Source organism: Arachis hypogaea, chromosome 13 (assembly GCF_003086295.3).
Source record: "Arachis hypogaea cultivar Tifrunner chromosome 13, arahy.Tifrunner.gnm2.J5K5, whole genome shotgun sequence".
NCBI classification, from domain to species: Eukaryota; Viridiplantae; Streptophyta; class Magnoliopsida; order Fabales; family Fabaceae; genus Arachis; species Arachis hypogaea.
This window is the reverse complement of record NC_092048.1, coordinates 28,316,475-28,341,041: the sequence shown is the minus strand read 5'-3', so window position 1 is coordinate 28,341,041 and position 24,567 is coordinate 28,316,475. Positions and strand designations below refer to the sequence as shown.

Below are 24,567 nucleotides of genomic sequence, written 5' to 3'. Positions count from 1 at the left end.
GCTTTCTTGTGTCGGATAGTTATAGATTTTATTATTGCAATTTATGAGGCTTTTCTTTTATGCCTTCTAAGTGTTCGATAAACTGCCTTCCTTAGTTTTAGAGTAGATTTTCCTTCTTGGCTTGGGATTGATGAAGACTTAGGTGACCTTGAGTCATTGATGTATGATATTGATTGGTGATTTAGGGTTGTTAGTTGATTTAGTTTTCATCACTAACGCTAATTTTTTACCAAATTAGATTAGTAAGTTGGTTAGGATTTGTGAATTGAGATCAATTATGCCTGTTTGATTTTTTTCCGATATTTAGGGAATGACGAAGTGGGAATAACTCTTCAAAATTGTCATGTTCATGGTTTGACAAGGATAGGAACCCTTGACTCTCAACCATTGCCAAGATTTCTTTTGCATTTGAATTTCCTTTCCTTTATTTTAATTGCTCTTAGTTTAATTTCTCTTGCCGTTTAGATATTACTTGCTTTCAATTTCTTGCCATTTATATTTCTTATTACTTGCGATCAAAATCCTCCTCTTTTTCTCATAGCCAATGATATGCACACCTGATTATAATTTTGTGGGAGAACGACTCGAAATTTAAAACTCCTGGTTATTTGATTTAAATTGTGACAACCTTTTTAAACTTTGATAGGCAGGGATGGACCCAGAAACAACAATGAGGGGCCATTTGCCCCTACAATATTTTTTATTTTTTTACAAAAAATAGTTATATATAATGTGCTCTCATTTCAAATTTTAAATGACCCCATTACAAATAAATTAAATTCAATTGGCCAAAATCTCAAATTTATTTTATTTTTGTATCATTTTGACTATTATTTAACCTATTTAAATTTAGTTCTTGTGTCGTCACTCCTTTATTCTCTTAAACTCTTTTATTATTTTTTTTATATTTTTAACCTTCTTTTTCTATTCTTTGTCTAGTGGTCATCTTCTTTTCATCAAAAGGTAAATTTTAAATTCTCTCTGTTTTTTTTATATAGCTCTCCATGACTTTATGTATCTTATAATTTTATTATTTCTCTTTTTGATATTATCAATTGCAAATTTTAATTCAAACAATTATAATTTAGGTATTAATATAATATTTTATTATCTTCATGCCTTTATATATTTTATTTTATTCTCGATTTATTCATCCTTATTACTTGTTTTTATCTTTTATTCTATTATATGTACCTATGTTGTATATAAAATTTTAAAATAAATTGATTAATTTACTAATTTAGAATATATTTTTTATTTTTAGAAATAGTAATGAAAAATATTTTAATTACAATACATAATTAAACAGGTGTATAAAATCTTTCACCTAATATTATATCAAAATTAAATTAAAAAATATATAACAAATTTAATTATTTTAAAAAGAAAGAAAGAAAACAATTGTAAATTAAGTTTCTATTATTTTATATAAACATATTTTTCATATACAGATTTAATTTTTTTAGTATTTATATATAATTTTAGTTTCAAATTATAAACAATAGTGTATCATTAGGCGCTAATGTGCTAATTAATTCAGTCTTTTATTATTAAATGTGTATAAAAAATTAGTTAGAATAACAAGTTATCTATAATTTAATTAAAATATTTTAAGTTCAAGTTTTAGAAATAAAAAATATTTTTTTATAAATTATATATAATGAATAGTATTTTAAGAATGAAAGTGTTTACTAACTCTTTTTAATTTTTATATCTCCATATAATTAATAATGTTTAACAAAATTTATTTTAGTATATATATTTTTACCCCCACTCCTAAAATTTTCTGGGTCCGTCACTGTTGATAAGGTTATTTGCTGGTTTAGGATTATGTTTACAACGAATTCGAGTTTTATAAACTTGTGAAATTCTAAACTGGTATCTATCCCTCATCAATCGTCTTACCACATTGCATTTCAATTCTGATCTGGTCCTTGTTCCTCTGCACCAGTAGAAATCATATGAGGAGAACCAGTTATTGCAACTACAAGTTTAAAAAACGAACAATTATTATCTCCTATATCATAGGCATCCTCATTGTTGCAGTTTAAATTAACCCGCAAAAGATGGGAATGCCACAAATGCTGACACAAGTACAACCATAGGCATCGAATTTGAAGCTCTTCGTTAAGCTAACAAATTTCATATTTGAAGCTGATCTTTGAATTGATGATAACATCCTTAAACTTTACATACAACTTATTGGTTCTCACCTCTAAAAATTTCTCTGACAATAAAATAGAACTTGTAGATCTTTATCGTATCTTATCATAAATGAATTGTACTTCAAAGTAGGTGACACCACAACCATCGGGATCTTGTAGAATTTGTTTACCCGCTTGGTTTCATATACCTCAAGCTTCTGTAATATATCAGTTTAAACATCAACAAAATTACTTTATGAATAGATAAAAATATCTGCAGACTCCTTGTCAATAAACTTTATACCCAATATTTTGCTTCTTTTTTTTTTATCTTTCCTCTGTAGTGTATAAATGCTAAAAAATTATCCTCACTAAACATTGTAGTTGCCCACTCTATATTACAATCACGTTCAACTAATATTTATACACCAATTTTTATTCATAAACCATTGCACCTTCTTAAAGATTAGTGTTTCTACATAAACCGTTATATGGTAGCGCAGTTAATGTATTTATGTTTTTTTAGCATAAACCGCTACAGTTTATAATGGTTTATGATGTTAGTCAACTTTTACATAAACTGTGAAATCCTAAAACGATTTATGTTTAAATTTAAAATCTCACATCTTATAATGGTTTATATAAAATAAACATGAGATAGAAATGTAACTATTTTCTGATCTAATTATTATATTCAGATAATTTTGAGTTACATTTTATTTAATTATGCAATTTGTTCTTTTAGATTCAAAATAAATATCCTCAAAATTTAGGTTAAAGAGTTTGGCAAATTCAAAAGGAGAAATCCCTTCCTTGGATTTCTATCATTTGTTTTAGTTATATCAGTAGTTCGTTCTATTGTGATATACATGTGTGTCTTTACTCACAAAACATGGCACCTCATAACAGGAGTAAATAGTAAATGAAGGGTAACTATTATATATTGTACTCATTTTCATTGATAAATAATTGTTTTCGATTAGTAAGTGTATGTTTTTATTATTTGGAAGCAAGTCCACATTAGATATTTGTAATTATATATATAAAGAGAGAAATTCGCTAAAAAAACTGGAATTAATTTTCCATTAATGAGATATTTATATTTGTAAAATTTGAAGAATAAAATGTGATTGAATAAAAAATATTTTTATTAGTGTAGCAACATATAGTTACATCTTTGCATTGTTTTGATGATAATACATACGATACGTTTAAATTAAATTTATTTATTCCCATATATCCATTACTGCTATTATATTATATATTATTTTTATTTAATATGTTAATTTAAAAATATACTATAATAATAAGATTTTGTCTCATACACATGAGGGTGTGAAACTTTTGATTTGAGAATCTATGTTTATTGTTGTTCCTCTTATAATAACATATAAAAGTAGGGATGGCAAAACTTTCTCGGACACGGGGATCCCTGCGGGGACTGCTCCGAATGGAGATTCGACTGTGTGGAATTTTTCCTACGAGGATGGAGATGGGGACGAAATTCCCCCGAGACAAGCGTGGGGACCCGAGCGAGGATCTCCGCCCCATCCCCGCTAATCTCTGAAATTCTAAATTTGCTTAATTGTCCTTAATATTAATTTCTTATATATATTTTTTAGTCATTTCACATGCCATATATATATAGAGAGAGAAACTCAAAATTCCTAATCTTCATTTGCATAACCCTTCTTTAGTTCATAGATCTTTAACGTCATCCATACTCTATCTAACCTCTCTGCAGCCATCCTCTCGCCACTCTCCCGTCTCACCGCATTGTCACCCATCACCGTTCCATCACCCTCATCGTGTCGTTCTCTATATTCGTGGCGTTTCTTTCCACAATTATGTCGTCGTGTCCATTCTCCTCTATAATGCCGTGTCCCCCACCTCGTCTACTGTTCTGTGCTCTGGTTTGCCATGACGTCTCCCATTGCACCAGTTTAAAAGTCACCATCTTGACGTTTAGACCTTTTGTATAAAATTTTGCTATTTTTGTATAGGATGGATACTTTCTGCTTTACTATGAAAATTAATAATTAGTGAAAACTATTAGAGAGATGGGGAATGGGGTCCCCACAGAAAATGGAACCCTCTGAAGAATGAAGACGGGGATGGGGAGTAAATCGGGAGGGGGAGATAGGGAGTAGGGAGGCATTCCCGCTCCCGCCCTGTCCGTTGACATCCCTATATGAAGGACTTAAAAGTTTATTTTCTCAAAATATAGATCATTATGTGTTGAAGAGAGTGACAAATATTATGTACTGACAATCTGTGTTAGTAGTTGGTGGCTTCGTTCAATTTTAAATCATGTATATGACTGATGAAGCAAGCATGTAAGGAATGTTTTAGACCTAGCATCACACTAGAGCACAAGTGTAACACCCTCATATTCAAATCCTTATGCTCGAGTCATAAGTCAATGATTTTACGGTGGTACGACTCTCAGGTAGATTTTTAATAAATAAATATAGGTAATTTCGAAAGGAGTATTAATCGAGAAGACTGAAAAGAGTAGAAATAAAATCGCGAAGACGTATCTCTCACGTTTCGACAACGAAAGATAAACCGTGAAGCCGAAAACGATATACGGACAAGGCGTAGAGGAGATTAAGAGATAGATAACAGATAGATATATATAACATAAGTAAATAGCTACTAGTCGCGACCCGCAAAGTTTAGGTCAGCTAGAGTACATTATGAAATTAGTTGACAACAGTATATCCTAATCTCTCCCGAAGGAAACATGAGAGCCTCTATAGGCAAATTCAAAGAGTTCAATACATAATATAAACTTTCCAAAACAAAGGTGGAGAGATTCTAATCAAAACACAAAGTAGAGGAAATAAAGATCTTCGCCGTCTCTCAGACGACCCACAACTCACTTCTGAACACCTGGACCTGTATCTGAAAAACAAGAGATATATACGGAATGAGAACCCCGGGCCCATGGGTTCCCAGTACGGTAAAAGTGCCAAATAAATTCAATGTACTGCAACAAAAACTCACTAAGCATCCTAAACTTCTTCACCAATTATTCATCCTAGGTTCTCGCTAATCCATGAATAGGCAACTGTCATAAGGGAGTGCTAAATTCAATTCATGTTTCACATGTTTCCCAACTCGCTGACTCTTCCACGAATCAGACTCAGAATCATAAGCAAAACCATCACCAGTTGTTCTGCCTCAGCAGTTCTATATCAATACATCATCATGCAATTGCATCATCAATTCATCCCATCAAGAATAGCCCTCACACCTACCGACACCAGCATGAGGGGCCTCTCAGTTGTACAAACACAAGCAATACAGGCAAGTAATACACAAACATGATACAAGTAGAACAAGTAGCATATAGTCAGGTAACATGGCATATATGATGTAGAAATCCAAGACAAATCGCAAACCCAAACAATTCAAACATATGCAAATGATGAATGCCTGCCTTATGGCTGATGATATCATCTGTCGGTTATATAGCCAACCCGACATGTCCTGGTAGCTAACCATTGGACAGAAACACCCCTTGCGGAGCAAGTAGGTTTGAGCTACAACCCCCTTGCTACTGCCCGCTCAACCCAGAGCCAGTGAAATAATCACTACTGCGGCTACTACCCAGGCGGGTGTCTAAAAGCTCAACCTGGAGCGAGTGGATTCACCACTACTGCCGCTACTACCCAGGCGTCGCAATCTCTGACCTGGAGCAAGTGGGACGAACCACAACCCTTGCTACTACCCAGGTATCTCAAGCATTGGCCCGGAGCAAGTGGGACGAACCACAACCCTTGCTACTGCCCAGGCATCTCAAACATATATTCATTCAATCTCAATTCATATTATCAACATTCATTGTTACCAAATCTCAAACATTAACTTGGAGCAAGTGGGACGAACCACAACCCTTGCTACTACCCAAGTATCACAAATAAACATTTATTCATAATCACCTTTCATTATTATCAATCCTCAGACAATGACCCGGAGCAAGCGGGACGAACCACGACCCTTGCTACTACCCAGGTATCACAAATACACATTTATTCAAAACCCCACGATTAAACTCGTTTATCATAATCCTCCTTTCCCGTCTCATACCCGGAGCAAGTGGACAACGCCACTGCCTACTACCCGGGGTCGCACATCACATTTCAATATTTTTTCATTATTATCCATTTAACATATTCATTCATTAATCATATATGCATTTATACTCAGCCATAAACAATAATGGCTTTGCCGTAACCCGGCAATAACTCAGCCATCCGGCTCATGGTCCAATCAAGAATGGGCCATTTATCAATAAATATAGCCCTCCGGCTCATGGCATACACGGTACTTCCACCGTCATCCTCCATATCTCATATAATCATCTTTGATCATCATTGATCATAACTTTTCTCCTTGCTTCACTCGCAAGTTACCACATCCCCTAGCTCATTGCTAGGCATATCAGAATGATTTAATACATAAGAGGTGAGATTGGAGGCTTAGAAATATGAGATTTGGCTTTTAAAACTCAAAAATCAACTTTGGCATGAAAACAGGGCCACGCGTACGCGCACTCCACGCGCACGCGTGGATGGCCACAAAACTCATCGACGCGCAAGCGTCATACGCGTGGACGCGCGGGTTGAAAAATAGCCAAACGACGCGCAAGCGTCAGCCACGCGTACGCGTGGGTGCTCTTGCGCCCCAGGCACAAAACTGGCACAACTCTGGCACAACTCTCAGGAAAATAGCTGGGCATTTGGTGCAGCGCATCGACGTGCCCGCGCACACCACGCGCACGCGTGGATAGTTCCTTCTTGAAGAACGACGCGTACGCGCCAAGTGCACCTACGCGTGGAGGGTCATTCTGCTAAAAATTTTCTAAGTTAAAAGCTGCAGAATTTACAGATTCAACCCCCAATCTTCCGACGGACATAACTTTCTCATTTTAAATCATTTTTCACCCGTTCTTCGAACGGCATGGACATCCCGGATCTAATTTCATTTCTAAACAGATTTGGCACAAAACAGAGATCCGTAGTCCAAGTTATGTCCCGTCAAAGTATGCCCAAAAACCATATTTTCATACAAAACCCCTAGGTGCCATTTTCAAAACAAGCCATTTTCAACTCTTTTCAAAATCAACCAAAACATGCCAATTTCAACCCTTTTGAAATCAATCAAAATGTACCAAAATCCACATCAAGCCATCCTCAACTCACACATTGACACTTTACCAAAAATTTCCAAAACCACATCTAACCATTTTAACACTTCTCAATCAAATGGCTAAAGGACAAACACAATATCATGTCATACATCCTTCCTCATCCCAATTTCCAATAATACAATTTCTAATCAACCATCATTATACGTAATCAATATCATACTCACTATCACGTGATTTCACCCACAAATCAACCTTAATCATTCCCCAAGCATATATCACAACATACATATCTCTAATGCATCATCATACCATCAAGGCATCAATAATCATAATCACATATATGATCACATAATATATCTCAACCGAACCAAACATACCTCGTCTACATAATTTCACCCAAAATTACCAAATTCCACACTTCAACTTCTCAAACCTTATTATTCAATAACCAACCTAATCATTCATATATTCATTATCTGAAATTCATCCAATCACTTGTGCCATCATACAATGCACACATCGACTTACCTTTCTTACCTCTTTTCGGCCTCCGGCCCAAAATTCACGGCCTCCGGCCCAATTTTCACAATTTAAATGCATAAACCACAAATCAATACTCATTACCCAGTACATCAAATTCTCAATACACCAAGCATACAAGGTCACACAATTCTCAACCCAATCATTAATTCACATTACATATCAACTATGCATATTAGCACCAACCATTTACACAATCCAAACTTAATCCTAGGGGCATCTAGCCTAGGAATTCTCATCACAACACACGGTACTTAAATGAAACTTAAACCGTACCTCTTGTAGCCAAACCAATTGAGCCTCTTCTTTGAAATTCTTCACCAACCTTAGCTCCAAGCCTTACCAAAGCTCCTCAAGCAATACCAATCTCCCAATTGTGCACCAACATCACCAAATACACTAACATAACCAATGTCACATACATACATCAACCTAGGGCTCATAAAAATGACAAATCACAAGGGTTTGAGCACTTCTTACCTCAGCCCATATGAAGTAGGGATAGAACCCACTTAGAATCCATGTTGGAGTATCCCTAAATACCCAAAATCACAAGATTTCAACACTAACTACCCAAAAACGTGTAATAGTGGGGAATTTCGAAAAATGGGCAGAGATGAATGAAATACTCACCACCAAACTTAGATAGAATTGTAGAGGATGAGAAGAGCAACGCGTGGCCACAAACGGCTCGTCAATCGGAGCTCCGTAGCTCAAGTTATGGTGGTTTGAAGATCAAAGAGAGTTAGGTTTTCTCTCTTCTCTTCTCTCTTCTCAAATCAGCGCCACAACCCTTCTTTTTAGGGTAAAATGAGCTGAAATGCTCACAACTAATGTTTATATATGTTGGGTCTTGGGCCCACTTAGGCCCGGTTCACTTATTTTTGCCCATTGGCCCAATTTTGGGCCAAAACCTTTAAGATTAGTGCTCTAAATCGCACATTAAATATTTCTACATTCCCTAATTATAATTCTTCATTTCTTAATCTTATTTACCCATAATCAATTTCCTCAGTTGTAGTACCAGACAGATCTCAGCCGGTACTGCCGGTCAAAATTCCACTGCGCACTTTTACGCAGAAAACTATATTTTCCGACTCGGAAAAATTCACTGAATCCAAATATCATATTTAAATTATCAAATTCCAATTGCCAAATCTTCCAACCATATTCGCTCCTATTTAACTTATTATTTACTAAATTTCGGTTAGACCGGGTATTACATTCTACCCCCCTAACAGAAATTTTCGCCCTCGAAAATTCCATCCATCACTATCCTCTCCCTCTGCCAAGCCAATTACCACTAATCACAGCTCAACTCCAAGCATAACCTCCAAACTTACTTTCTTATTCTCAAACCTTCGAATTTCTACATGACTTGCTGTTATAAAGTCTCTGACTCATCAATCAAAAACCCCTTTCATTTCTAGAAAGCAAATGAGTTTGAAATAACAATTTAACAAAAATCATGAGAATCCGCTTTCCTTTAATAATCTATAAAAGCATTCGAGACACATCTCTTTCGTTAAAGTTACTCATATAAAAAATTATCCTCAAAACCATAACCAGCACCCTTTCAAATTTTTTGGAGAAAAATTTTCAACAGTACCTCCCCAAAAATTGGAGTTTACCACCCGTCACGGGCTCCCTCAAACCAATCTCAGTACTGCATCTGTATTTCAATTTAGTGGCTTTCACATTCGTCTTTCAAAACCAATCATTATAAATCTCAATCTAATTCCAAGGTCACTATGACCAAACATCATGGTACTCATCTCTCAAACACGACAACTCGCACTCTCTCATCATCTAAATCCAATTATGCATCAATGATAATTTCCTCATCCGTTTCAGAACCATCAAGGCTCACAACCGCAATTAATTCCAATTACCTAGAATCATTATCTGCATAAGCTCACTAAACTTTTAAGTACTCAAAGCATAAAGCATTTCCAATCATGCTCTACTTTTCCTTATTATTACCATACTATGCTAACGCTTTAGCAAGCTTCCGCTATGCCACCTTGATTTCTCGTCAAGTATTAGTTCCATCACTTATTTTCTCAAGTACTAAACCACCACTTAACTTGACCGACAATTCGAATTAACGTTTCCAAATCCATCATTTAGGACCATCCCTTATCTATTTAAATCAAAGGAACTAAAAGTCACGAGTTCAATCCATTTCACCAAAAATCCAGAAATCAACCAACTACATAACAAACACAACACATCATTCTCAACAGAAAGTCATTTACATCACAGGCATTTATCCATTTGTATTAAGGCAATTACCTCAATCTTACTGTCGCAATCGGCCCGCATCCTGACTCTCTCCTTGATGGCAATTTCTTGATACATGCCCTGGTAACCCGCACTTGTAACATACACCTAACCCCAATCGGCACGGCCTATTTGGGTGATGACTTCCACATCTCTGACAGCTTGAAACATCAGAAGCAGCCGCTGCCCATTTTCCCTTACCATTCCTTTGGGACTCCTTACTCGTCGCAAAGTTATTCTGTCCTTGGGGAAAGTGTTGTACGTATTCTCTCTCCTTAAACTCTCGACCCCTTGGTGCGAATCCTTGGTTGTGCTCTCTATGACTTTCCTTCTCTTCAACCCTCCTTTTCACACACTCTTCAGTAATTCTGCTCTTATTCACTAACTCTGAAAAAGTTCGGATCTCCATTGGTCCCACTGAACTTAAGATGTCGCTCCGGAGCCCTCCTTCATACTTAATGCATTTCCATTCCTTGAAGTCTCCCGGAGCTCCTTGACACATGCGGAAAAACCTGAATAGCTCCTCAAATTTGTCTGTATACTCAGATATGGACATAGCACCTTGCTTTAGCTGCAGTAACTCCAATTCCTTGGCTGTCCTGGCGGAATTTGGAAAGTACTTCTTATAGAATTCCACCTGGAAGGCATCCCAAGTGATATGATCATTCCCCTGTTGCAGGAGACGTCGAGCCCCTTGCCACCAATGCGATGCTTTCCCCGTGAGTAGATAGGTAGCAAATTCAACACGCTGCTCTTCAGGCACCAACTGCGCTTGCAGTGCTCGCTCCATGGCCTGAAACCAAGTATCAGCTTCAGTCGGATTGGTGGTTCCCTTGAACTTAGGTGGATTAACCTTTAAGAAGGTTGCCAGAGTCATCGGGCCCTGAGCTTCCCTTCCGCCATTGCCATTATTGTTCATCTGTTGCCCAAGAGCCTCCGTAGTGGCCTGCATAGCAGCAGCCATATTCTCCAACGCCGCCATAAGGTTTACCGGGTTATTCGGGTTGATTTCCAGTTCCTGCGTATTAGTACGATCTCTTTCACGTCCCCGACCGGGTCCACGAGGTGCCATCTGGTTCCTATACACACCAAACAATCGATATCAAGTTGATCAGTCTCAATATCGGAAGTATAGTGCTTCAAAGTACCAAAGGTACACTCATGGACTTCATGCTAGATGTATCGATTAGATACCCTAACTAGCACAGGCACAGACTCAGAATATGCATTGAAGCATAAGCAGTTCCATCCCTCAGGCTCACGAGGACGAACTGCTCTGATACCATAATGTAACACCCTAATATTCAAATCCTTATGCTCGAGTCATAAGTCAATGATATTACGGTGGTACGACTCTCAGGTAGATTTTTAATAAATAAATATAGGTAATTTCGAAAGGAGTATTAATCGAGAAGCCTGAAAAGAGTAGAAATAAAATCGCGAAGACGTATCTCTCACGTTTCGACAACGAAAGATAAACCGTGAAGCCGAAAACGATATACGGACAAGGCGTAGAGGAGATTAAGAGATAGATAACAGATAGATATATATAACATAAGTAAATAGCTACTAGTCGCGACCCGCGAAGTTTAGGTCGGCTAGAGTACATTATGAAATTAGTTGACAACAGTATATCCTAATCTCTCCCGAAGGAAACATGAGAGCCTCTATAGGCAAATTCAAAGAGTTCAATACATAATATAAACTTTCCAAAACAAAGGTGGAGAGATTCTAATCAAAACACAAAGTAGAGGAAATAAAGATCTTCGCCGTCTCTCAGACGACCCACAACTCACTTCTGAGCACCTGGACCTGTATCTGAAAAACAAGAGATATATACGGAATGAGAACCTCGAGCCCATGGGTTCCCAGTACGGTAAAAGTGCCAAATAAATTCAATGTACTGCAACAAAAACTCACTAAGCATCCTAAACTTCTTCACCAATTATTCATCCTAGGTTCTCGCTAATCCATGAATAGGCAACTGTCATAAGGGAGTGCTAAATTCAATTCATGTTTCACATGTTTCCCAACTCGCTGACTCTTCCACGAATCAGACTCAGAATCATAAGCAAAACCATCACCAGTTGTTCTACCTCAGCAGTTCTATATCAATACATCATCATGCAATCGCATCATCAATTCATCCCATCAAGAATAGCCCTCACACCCACCGACACCAGCATGAGGGGCCTCTCAGTTGTACAAACACAAGCAATACAGGCAAGTAATACACAAACATGATACAAGTAGAACAAGTAGCATATAGTCAGGTAACATGGCATATATGATGTAGAAATCCAAGACAAATCGCAAACCCAAACAATTCAAACATATGCAAATGATGAATGCCTGCCCTATGGCTGATGATATCATCTGTCGGTTATATAGCCAACCCGACATGTCCTGGTAGCTAACCATTGGACAGAAACACCCCTTGCGAAGCAAGTAGGTTTGAGCTACAACCCCCTTGCTACTGCCCGCTCAACCCAGAGCCAGTGAAATAATCACTACTGCGGCTACTACCCAGGCGGGTGTCTAAAAGCTCAACCTGGAGCGAGTGGATTCACCACTACTGCCGCTACTACCCAGGCGTCGCAATCTCTGACCTGGAGCAAGTGGGACGAACCACAACCCTTGCTACTACCCAGGTATCTCAAGCATTGGCCCGGAGCAAGTTGGACGAACCACAACCCTTGCTACTGCCCAGGCATCTCAAACATATATTCATTCAATCTCAATTCATATTATCAACATTCATTGTTACCAAATCTCAAACATTAACTTGGAGCAAGTGGGACGAACCACAACCCTTGCTACTACCCAAGTATCACAAATAAACATTTATTCATAATCACCTTTCATTATTATCAATCCTCAGACAATGACCCGGAGCAAGCGGGACGAACCACGACCCTTGCTACTACCCAGGTATCACAAATACACATTTATTCAAAACCCCACGATTAAACTCGTTTATCATAATCCTCCTTTCCCGTCTCATACCCGGAGCAAGTGGACAACGCCACTGCCTACTACCCGGGGTCGCACATCACATTTCAATATTTTTTCATTATTATCCATTTAACATATTCATTCATTAATCATATATGCATTTATACTTAGCCATAAACAATAATGGCTTTGCCGTAACCCGGCAATAACTCAGCCATCCGGCTCATGGTCCAATCAAGAACGGGCCATTTATCAATAAATATAGCCCTCTAGCTCATGGCATACACGGTACTTCCACCGTCATCCTCCATATCTCATATAATCATCTTTGATCATCATTGATCATAACTTTTCCCCTTGCTTCACTCGCAAGTTACCACATCCCCTAGCTCATTGCTAGGCATATCAGAAGGATTTAATACATAAGAGGTGAGATTGGAGGCTTAGAAGTATGAGATTTGGCTTTTAAAACTCAAAAATCAACTTTGGCATGAAAACAGGGCCACGCGTACGCGCACGCGTGGATGGCCACAAAACTCATTGACGCGCAAGCGTCATACGCGCGAACGCGCGGGTTGAAAAATAGTCAAACGACGCGCAAGCGTCAGCCACGCGTACGCGTGGGTGCTCTTGCGCCCCAGGCACAAAACTGGCACAACTCTCAGGAAAATAGCTGGGCATTTGGTGCAGCGCATCGACGTGCCCGCGCACACCACGCGCACGCGTGGATAGTGCCTTCTTGAAGAACGACGCGTACGCGCCAAGTGCACCTACGCGTGGAGGGTCATTCTGCTAAAAATTTTCTAAGTTAAAAGCTGCAGAATTTACAGATTCAACCCCCAATCTTCCGACGGACATAACTTTCTCATTTTAAATCATTTTTCACCCGTTCTTCGAACGGCATGGACATCCCGGATCTAATTTCATTTCTAAACAGATTTGGCACAAAACAGAGATCCGTAGTCCAAGTTATGTCCCGTCAAAGTATGCCCAAAAACCATGTTTTCATACAAAACCCCTAGGTGCCATTTTCAAAACAAGCCATTTTCAACTCTTTTCAAAATCAACCAAAACATGCCAATTTCAACCCTTTTGAAATCAATCAAAATGTACCAAAATCCACATCAAGCCATCCTCAACTCACACATTGACACTTTACCAAAAATTTCCAAAACCACATCTAACCATTTTAACACTTCTCAATCAAATGGCTAAAGGACAAACACAATATCATGTCATACATCCTTCCTCATCCCAATTTCCAATAATACAATTTCTAATTAACCATCATTATACGTAATCAATATCATATTCACTATCACGTGATTTCACCCACAAATCAACCTTAATCATTCCCCAAGCATATATCACAACATACATATCTCTAATGCATCATCATACCATCAAGGCATCAATAATCATAATCACATATATGATCACATAATATATCTCAACCGAACCAAACATACCTCGTCTACATAATTTCACCCAAAATTACCAAATTCCACACTTCAACTTCTCAAACCTTATTATTCAATAACCAACCTAATCATTCATATATTCATTATCTGAAATTCATCCAATCACTTGTGCCATCATACAATGCACACATCGACTTACCTTTCTTACCTCTTTTCGGCCTCCGGCCCAAAATTCACGGCCTCCGGCCCAATTTTCACAATTTAAATGCATAAACCACAAATCAATACTCATTACCCAGTACATCAAATTCTCAATACACCAAGCATACAAGGTCACACAATTCTCAACCCAATCATTAATTCACATTACATATCAACTATGCATATTAGCACCAACCATTTACACAATCCAAACTTAATCCTAGGGGCATCTAGCCTAGGAATTCTCATCACAACACACGGTACTTAAATGAAACTTAAACCGTACCTCTTGTAGCCAAACCAATTGAGCCTCTTCTTTGAAATTCTTCACCAACCTTAGCTCCAAGCCTTACCAAAGCTCCTCAAGCAATACCAATCTCCCAATTGTGCACCAACATCACCAAATACACTAACATAACCAATGTCACATACATACATCAACCTAGGGCTCATAAAAATGACAAATCACAAGGGTTTGAGCACTTCTTACCTCAGCCCATATGAAGTAGGGATAGAACCCACTTAGAATCCATGTTGGAGTATCCCTAAACACCCAAAATCACAAGATTTCAACACTAACTACCCAAAAACGTGTAACAGTGGGGAATTTCGAAAAATGGGCAGAGATGAATGAAATACTCACCACCAAACTTAGATATAATTGTAGAGGATGAGAAGAGCAACGCGTGGCCGCAAACGGCTCGTCAATCGGAGCTCCGTAGCTCAAGTTATGGTGGTTTGAAGATCAAAGAGAGTTAGGTTTTCTCTCTTCTCTTCTCTCTTCTCAAATCAGCGCCACAACCCTTCTTTTTAGGGTAAAATGAGCTGAAATGCTCACAACTAATGTTTATATATGTTGGGTCTTGGGCCCACTTAGGCCCGGTTCACTTATTTTTGCCCATTGGCCCAATTTTGGGCCAAAACCTTTAAGATTAGCGCTCTAAATCGCACTTTAAATATTTCTACATTCCCTAATTATAATTCTTCATTTCTTAATCTTATTTACCCATAATCAATTTCCTCAGTTGTAGTACCAGACAGATCTCAGCCGGTACTGCCGGTCAAAATTCCACTGCGCACTTTTACGCAAAAAACTATATTTTCCGACTCGGAAAAATTCACTGAATCCAAATATCATATTTAAATTATCAAATTCCAATTGCCAAATCTTCCAACCATATTCGCTCCTATTTAACTTATTATTTACTAAATTTCGGTTAGACCGGGTATTACAACAAGTCTCAATTATCGAATTATATGTTGAGTTTGAATCATTGATGTTGATTTACCAGAGCTCTATATAGACTGGATGGGTTATTATATTGAAAGTGATAAAAATTTTGAAAACAATTATCAAATTATTGATTTAACTAATAATATGGATGAAAATGATATAATGATTGAGAGATGTGACATATATTACAAATGCATTAGTAATAGAAATTATTTTTCTTATGGATGCAGGGGTGGTGTATTGGCTGGATATTGGTCAAGGAAGGGTATTGCCGAAGTATGGAACTCACGGTTAACACGTCGGGAGCGTGGTACCTGAGCATGTGGTGACGTGGCGAGACTCCTTCAACACGCTGGGGGCGTGCTTCCTGCGACGTGGCGGCACTCCTTCAACACGCCAGGGGCTTGCTGACTCACCATGTGGGGGGCGTGGTGACTGGAGACCCGTAAAGCGTAGCAGAGGTTCGCGAAGTTCCAATGCTGCTGCTGCACCACGTGGGGGGCGTGTTGCAGGCTGCCTGCATGCAGGGGACAACCCTCTCCCCCCCTCCATCCGGGAACCAGCGAGCTTTCTCCTTCTTCTATATATATGCATTCTTTTTCTGCTATTGTTAATCAAATAGCTGCTGAAGCAAAGAAATTAGAGAGAAGGAAAGAAGTGTGGGCTGTCTCGGTGTATAGGTTTAGGGTGAGAAGAGTGTACTGAGTAGTACTGAGTAGTAGTCAATAGTAGTGAGTTAAAAGTTTATACGATGAAAAAAAATTTTAGTTTAAGGGATTAAAAAAAATGGTACGTAATTATATGGCGCCCGAAGAACATATTATCAACTATTTGGATCATCCTATTTATGTAAGTTGGCAAATTTTAATTTTTTTTCTGTATTTAAAGTTTATTTTTTATGTATTTATATTTTTTATGTATATATATTTTGTAATGAGAATATTATTTTGTGTATTTTATAAATATTTTAATAATATAATAATAATTTTTATAAAATAAACGTTAATAATAATAAGAATATGTAATTTTTTAATAATTTTTTTAATTTTTGTTATTATGAATATATTCAAGAATAAAAAAAATATTTTGACTAAACATAAGTTATGTTGCGTATATTAATAAATAAATATTATAATAAATTAAATATGTAAAATGTATAAAATATATTGTTATTAAAAAATTGAAAAAATAAATAATTTGATAAATAAAGATTAGTAAATAATACGTGATAAATGTTATTAAATATTGTTATTGCATAAATTTTTTTTGTAAGATTAAATATTTTATTCGATAAATAAATAAAGAATTTAAATTTTTAATAAATAAATAGATAAGCTATGTTAAATATTTTAATAAATAAGATATTAAAATAAATATGTGAATGTTTATTAAAATATTTATAAGGATTATTATTTAATTAATGTAACATATATCTTTGTTGATGCAGCCTAATAGGAATTTGTTGGTGCGTAAACTGGATCCGCTACAGACGTGGAATCCGATGGTGGAGAACTACTTACGCACCACGGGATTCTATCACGTCTCTAGAATTGGAGTGATAAGAGGATTCCACCCCATGTTAGCTGCTCTGGTTGAAAGGTGGAGGCCAGAAATTCACACCTTTGTATTGCCGGTTGGTGAGGTTACAGTGACATTAGAGGATGTCGCTCATATATTCGGCCTACCGATTGATGGAGAGCCTGTCAATGGATGGACAGATAGTAGTGGCGACTTCCTTCAAAGTCATAGCATAGCGATATTCGGTCGTGAGCCATCAGTCAGTCATTTTTCGAAGTCCTATATAAAGCTGGGTTGGGTTCGACGTATCAGAGACGCAGAGCCGTTGGACAGTGAGGAGTCCATCAGAAGATACGTCAGATGTCAGATCTTCTGTTTGTTACGGTTGACCTTATTCACGGACAAGTCGACCGCATATGCCCATGTGAAATATCTACCATTGCTTCGGGATTTCGAGTAGATCCATACTTATAGTTGGGGGTCAGCATATCTCGCACATCTTTACAAAGCACTATGCCGTGCATCATGATATGATACAAAGGAGATGGATGACCCTCTAAATCTGTTATTTGTTTGGGCATGGGAGCGAATGCCGTATATTGCTCCCGTACCGGGACAAACCCTTCCACCGGCCGAGATACCAGTTGCCAGGAGGTAATAAATCTTATTTTAGTCATGTGTTATATTCATGATGCATGTTTGACTTATGGTGAGTTATTTAAATTTTTTTAATTAATAATGTGTCAGGTGGAGTCATTCGGAACGGACCACAGCGTGGTTATCAAAGACCGTAGAGACATTCAGGCATGATATAGACTACATGCAGGAGGTAAATAGTATTGGTTCTTCTAATCAGTTTTTTCAACTACTGTGGCAGTTTGAGTGGCGGCCGTATGACAGATTGATCGTTCCCGACGAGTTGCATCTCCATCTTGAGGTGTGTGACATCGTTGCTCCGTTGTTGTCATTCGAGTGTGTCGAGTAGCACCCTCCGGACCGAGTGATGCATCAGTTTGGATATGTACAACCTCCTCCACGGGGAGCAAGAGATATTCCACTTGACCAGCATTGCATCGTTCTACGCGGAGTGCAGCTTCATGACTGGACAGTTTTGCATGGGCCATGAATAGTGGAGTAGGCCAACAGGCGACACAGTCGATTGCAGGATCAGCACCCCCTTCCGACTTGGGATTTTTTACCGACGGTGGAGTACCGGGGTTGGTACATACGCTCCTACGGACATCTATTGAGATTGACGGGGTACGTTCCTCATCATCCACAGCCACCTGCCCCACAGCCACTGCCCCTCAGCCACATCAGCATGCAGTGTTTGAGCCGTTTCCTTCCAACCACCGAAAATTTTGGCTATGGACTTCTGCTTTGCCAACCAAGCCTTTCGGTAACTGTTGGTATAGTTGAACCTTGACTGGACTTCCGCAATTATAGATTTCACCTTGATGGACGGGTCCGTCTCGAACAATGGCCTTATAGCCTCAGCAACTGTATCTGACTCCAACTTGGAATGATCTTGTAAAATCGTTCCGATCGTGCACGTGTGCCTACCGTTGTATCTGCGTATCTCCCAACAACCTTTTTTTCGTATCAAGCTGGCTCAGATAAGCCAGTCACATCCACGTCTGTACATCTTGCATTTAGCATAGAACGTCTGTGGTTCAGACTCATACACATCATAGTCAACTCCTTTAGATATAGTGAAACTTCTAATTGCTGCGACGACCGACTTTCTAGAACTGTATTTCATTCCAATCCGAAACTCTCCGTCCTCAGGATTAGCAACGCCTACAGAAAGCCAAAATCATCGTTTATTGATCAATCCAAAGTATAAAGTAACAAAAACTTATTATTTAGTCAACACGTACCTATGTTTGCATATTCCGGAAACTCGGGGGCATGCATGGCGTCGAGATCCAACTCACGCATAAAAGGTGGAACGTACATCAGTTGACTGCTCGAGGGATGAACCACTACATTCTCTGCTGCTGCCTCAACTCCCACATCACCATCCTCATCTTCGTCGCCGGCTTCATAAGTGCCTTCGAAGTTCTCTTCGCTGTCACTATTCATTCCTTCGTACACTGCAGCTCTATCATCATCTATATCTATATCATTTTGAACCGCTACTGCCTCTACAGCTTCAAACTCAATGTACAACTCAATCTGCGGGTGTCGCATCTGAGTCTGCCGATGAATTTGAAACATATTTTGCATACTCGCTTCATTAGTGATCGGCATGGTATCAAACTGTATTAGACCACCAAAAACTACAATCGGATTCTGGTACAGAATTCTGCTCACTCTCATTAACGTACCGTTCTCCATACTTTGACAGAGGCCATTCTGTAGCTCCATTAACGTCATCGTGCATGGAACCACAAACAAAAACGGATTCTGGGACACAAACCTCACTGCCTCATGAGTATTATGTATTATCTCACTGTTGCGATACACCACCAAGTTTGCGGTGCCCTCCATTACACTAACAACAGCCTCAAAGAACACTGAAAACACACTCAAATCTTGTTCAGTATGCAAAACACCATCGAGCTCTACCTTATATAGAGGAGTGCACCTAACACGCCCCCACGTGCTGCCTGCCTCAGCCAATCACGCTTTGACACTTGTCAGAACGCCTCCGCGTGCTGACTCAGCACGCTCCCACGTGCTGCATACTTCGACCAATCAGTCTTCGACACGTCAGCACGCCCCCCTGCGTGCTGACTCAACACACCCCCTACGTGCTGCCCCTCCCAAGCCAACCATCCCTTGCCACGTCAGCACGCCCCCTGCGTGCTGCCTAGTTGGCTCAACCACACCATGCCACCTAGCTTCCACGCCCTGCATGTGATTTAGGCAACACGCCTCCTGCGTGTTGTGCTTCCATTTGACACGTCCACCTGTGTGGAATACACACAGTATCTCCATTTTCAACCAATACATCATAATATTTTCCATATCCAAATTATTCAGCCCATTAGTGAACTAGTATTTATCTAGGAAGCTATTTTTCATGCATATTTTGAATTTCAATGTCATGCATGCACCAAAATTTTTTAAATATGTTAATGCATATAATTATTAATTATAGAATGTTTGTATTTATGATCCTAGTAATCGTATTAGTTAGTATAGCATAGATATAATTAAATATTTTACTCAACTATCAGTTGAGTCACTGATATGCCATAAGTTCAAAGTCTCAAAATTATTGCAAAATTTTTTAACATGATGATACACTAATTGTATGAAAGATAAAAGGTATATTTCTTAAGATGTCATCTTTTAACCAACGTATTTATTGTTGGATAGTGAGTCGTAATCTTATCAATTATTTAAGATATATGATAAATTTTATTCTCTGTTTTAATTGTTCTTCTGTCTTGACATGGTATGAATCTATTTGATTTAAGTGTATATTATGCAATTTTGTTGTATTCTAAAAACACAAATTATAATTAACAGTCAATAACTACAACTAACAACAACAATAATGATAGTAAATAACATAAATAATAGCTACTTAATAATTGACTATAAATAATTAATAAATACTATAATTGATTAATAATAAATTAATATTGTAATTAATTACTAACTACTTAGTAACATCTATAATTAATAATTACTAAATTACTATTAATACGAATAAACACAATTAATAATTAGTAAATTAATAATTAATTTGAATAATAACTAACAAAATTACTTAATTAGTAATTGCTGATTTAATTCTTAATTATTAACCACTATTTTAAATACAAAAATTACTCACATATAAAGAATGCTGAAGATATTTTATAAAGTAAAAACTCAAGTGCAGTTAACTTCATATGAAGTTAAAATATAACTAAGAATTATTAGATGATAATTTTGTCAAATATGCCAAATCATCAATAACTTTCGGCTATCAACTTCGCATAAAATTAATTACACGTAAGATTCCACTATCTTATAATGTGATTATTAGGACGTGTGAATTCACGTTTTTCCATCTTTATCTTTTCTAAACTTTAAAAAAAATACTAACAATTAATAATAATTCTATTTTTACTAGTAATTAATCTTTTATAATATTTAAAATAAAACTAAATTTACTAAAATATGATAAGAATTAATAGTAATACTATTGTTTTAATAAATATTTAAAATAAATCTGAAATTAATAGCAACATATGCTAATAATTAATAATAATGTTGTTTCTTAAAATAAATATTTAAAATTGAACATAAATTACTAAAAATATGTACAAACCATTAATAATAATTATGTTTTTTAATCAATATTTAAACTAGAACTAAATTCAATAAATATATGCTAATATTTAATACGTTTAGTTTAATTATTTTGTTAGTCCCTATAATTTTACCAAATTTTTAATTAGGTCCCTATACTTTTTTTTTTTCAATTGAGTCCTTATATTATTTTTAATTTTGTAATTAGGCCTTTTCATATAAAAAATATTAAAATTAACCAAATATTTTTTTTTCAAAATACATGTTGTCAAAGATCTAGTTAAGTTTTTAATTATGAATACCTTCGATTTACGAAAAAATATTCAATTAACTCTAATATTTTTTACACTAAGAATGACCTAATTATACAATTAAAAGTAGTATAAAAACCTAATTGAAAAAAAAACATATAGAAATATGTTACGGACTGCCGAGTCCAGCCCAAGAAGCTGCCGGGTCGGGGCACTGCCCCACCCAGGCCCAAACCTCCAGCAAAGGAGTTCAACGGGTCGGCTCTAACAACCGATCCAGGGCCCGACCGACCTACCACCCGGAGTATGTCATCGCTCGGGTCGGTATCCTCGGGGCAATATCCGGCGTCCCGACCCGAAGTACGGGACAACCTGCCCACGTGGGATGTGACAGCTCACAACCCCTCAACCAATGGGCTAGGCCATCATTACGCCCACCCAGCACAGTATATAAGGGAAGAGGACAGCTCTCCCCCTAAGGTATGTCACATTCTTTCCAAATTCTATCACCCACCAGTACGGATTCTGACTTGATCGTCGGAGTGTCTTTGCAGGTGGCCACCCCCCTCCGTTCAACCTCCGATGTCACCAGCGCACGATATCCCTCGCTCCATGCCAGCTCGAGGTCTCCCCCTCTCTCTCCTACTCATCACCTACCGACAACACGAGAACAACCGGTAACGAACATTGGCGCCGTCTGTGGGGACCCCGGCACAGACATGGAGCGACCCATCACTTTAGAGGAGCTTCGCGAAGGAGGCGGGGCCGGTTTGAGCAGGGTGAGCTCGACAGCTCGCGCTGCCGAACATCCGAGACCGTCCGTTCAACCCAACCAAATGTACACCAAGACCCCCGAAAGGCGCCCCTTCGGGGGACAGGAGCCAACAGCGCCAGGATTATGCAAGAGCTCAGGCATAGAGTACAAAACCTTGAGCGGGAGGTGGCGGCGAGGGGCCAATCCCACGAAGACGCCAGCCACTCGCACAGCAGCGTCAGCCGGACCCACGCCCGCACCCGCTCCCCTTCCCAAGTACGCGACAGCCAAGGTAGAAGCCTAACAAGACACGAAGAGGCGCACACACAAGCAACTTCGAGACCTACTCGAAATAAGTCGGAAAGCCGCTGGGGGTCCCAGAAAGGGGAGGCCAAGAAACAACAAGATCCCATTATTATGGGAGCCACCCCTTTTCACCCCTCAATCCTTAAGGTCCGACTCCCAAGGAATTTTGACAAGCCGACAGACATGAGGTATGATGGGACCAAGGACCCCCAGGAGCATGTCACAGCCTTCGAAGCAATGATGAACCTGGAAGGGGTAGGTGACGCGGTCAGATGCCGGGCTTTCCCCGTGACGCTGGCCAGGCCGTCGATCCGATGGTTCAACACCCTCCCACAAGGGTCCATCACAACTTTTCCAGACATATCCCAGAAGTTCCTGGTCCGGTTCACGACACGCATAGCCAATGAAAAACACCCAATCAACTTATTAGGGGTTACCCAAAAACCTGGGGAGCCGACTAGAAAGTTCCTAGATAGGTTTAACGACGAATGTCTGGAGATCGACGGCCTCACGGACTCAGTTGCTAGCCTATGCCTAACGAATGACCTGCTAAATGAAGACTTTAGGAAACACCTCACAACCAAACATGTATGGACCATGCAGAAAATCCAAAGCGTAGCCAAGGAATACATCAATGATGAAGAGGTCAGTCAGGTTGTAGCAGCTAATAAACGGCAGCTCCCCAACCCGCCAGCTCGGCAGACACCCCATGTCGACAGGTACAAAGAAACTCCCAAGGATGGCACCCTAAACAAGTTACCCAAGCAACCACGGGTAGGAAGGTTCACGAACTACACGCCACTCACGGCACCTATAGTAGAAGTCTACCAACAAATTGCAGACAAAGGAATCTTATCCAGACCCAGACCCCTGAAAGCGAGAACGGGAGGCAAAAAAAGCGTTTATTGCGATTACCACAAGGAATTTGGTCACAAAACACAAGACTGCTTCGACCTCAAGGATGCCTTGGAACATGCCATCATAGAGGAAAAACTGAGCGAATTCTCCCAGCTCATTAGGGAGAGGAGGAGGCGGGAAAGGGAGCGCTCCGAGGAAGATCGGAGCCGAACTGTCAAGCCAAGGCAAGAACCCCCAGGAGATACCAGTAACCCCCAACTTTCGTGGTCAACATTGTGGTCGGGCGCGACAGCTCCCCTAAATCCAAGTCGGCAGTGAGAAGGGACACCCGGGTGCTCTCCATCTCAACAGATGGCCCCGCCACCAGCAAAAGCCACCCCACAATATCCTTTGACCCAGAAGATAAATGGTTCAACGACCTCCCCGAAACCCCCCCATGGTAGTTACAGCAATGGTCGGAACAGGACTGGTTAGGCGCATCCTCGTCGACACGGGAGCCAACTCTAATATCTTATTTAGAAACGTGTTCAACGCCATGGGACTCAAGGAATCCGACTCAAAAATCACCAACACGGAGTCATGAGACTAGGTGACAACTACATCAAACCCGACGAGACGATCTCTCTCCCAATCAGCCTAGGAACTGGTGACACCAGGAAATCGGTTATGGCAGACTTTGTAGTCCTTAGAGAT

General features: G+C 38.8%; 2 protein-coding genes across 2 annotated transcripts; both read left to right on the top strand.

Annotated features, from left to right (window-relative positions):
- Positions 1-16,722: 16,722 nt before the first annotated feature.
- LOC140177517 (protein MAIN-LIKE 1-like) lies at positions 16,723-17,914 on the top strand. Its single transcript, XM_072210635.1, has 2 exons — positions 16,723-16,785; positions 17,384-17,914. Exons 1-2 carry the CDS (start codon positions 16,723-16,725, stop codon positions 17,912-17,914), a joined length of 594 nt encoding a protein of 197 aa, XP_072066736.1.
- A 5,285-nt stretch (positions 17,915-23,199) lies between these two features.
- LOC112733203 (uncharacterized) lies at positions 23,200-24,192 on the top strand. Its single transcript, XM_025782080.1, has one exon. The coding sequence runs from the start codon at positions 23,200-23,202 to the stop codon at positions 24,190-24,192; it is 993 nt and encodes a 330-aa protein (XP_025637865.1).
- The last annotated feature ends 375 nt before the right edge of the window (positions 24,193-24,567 follow it).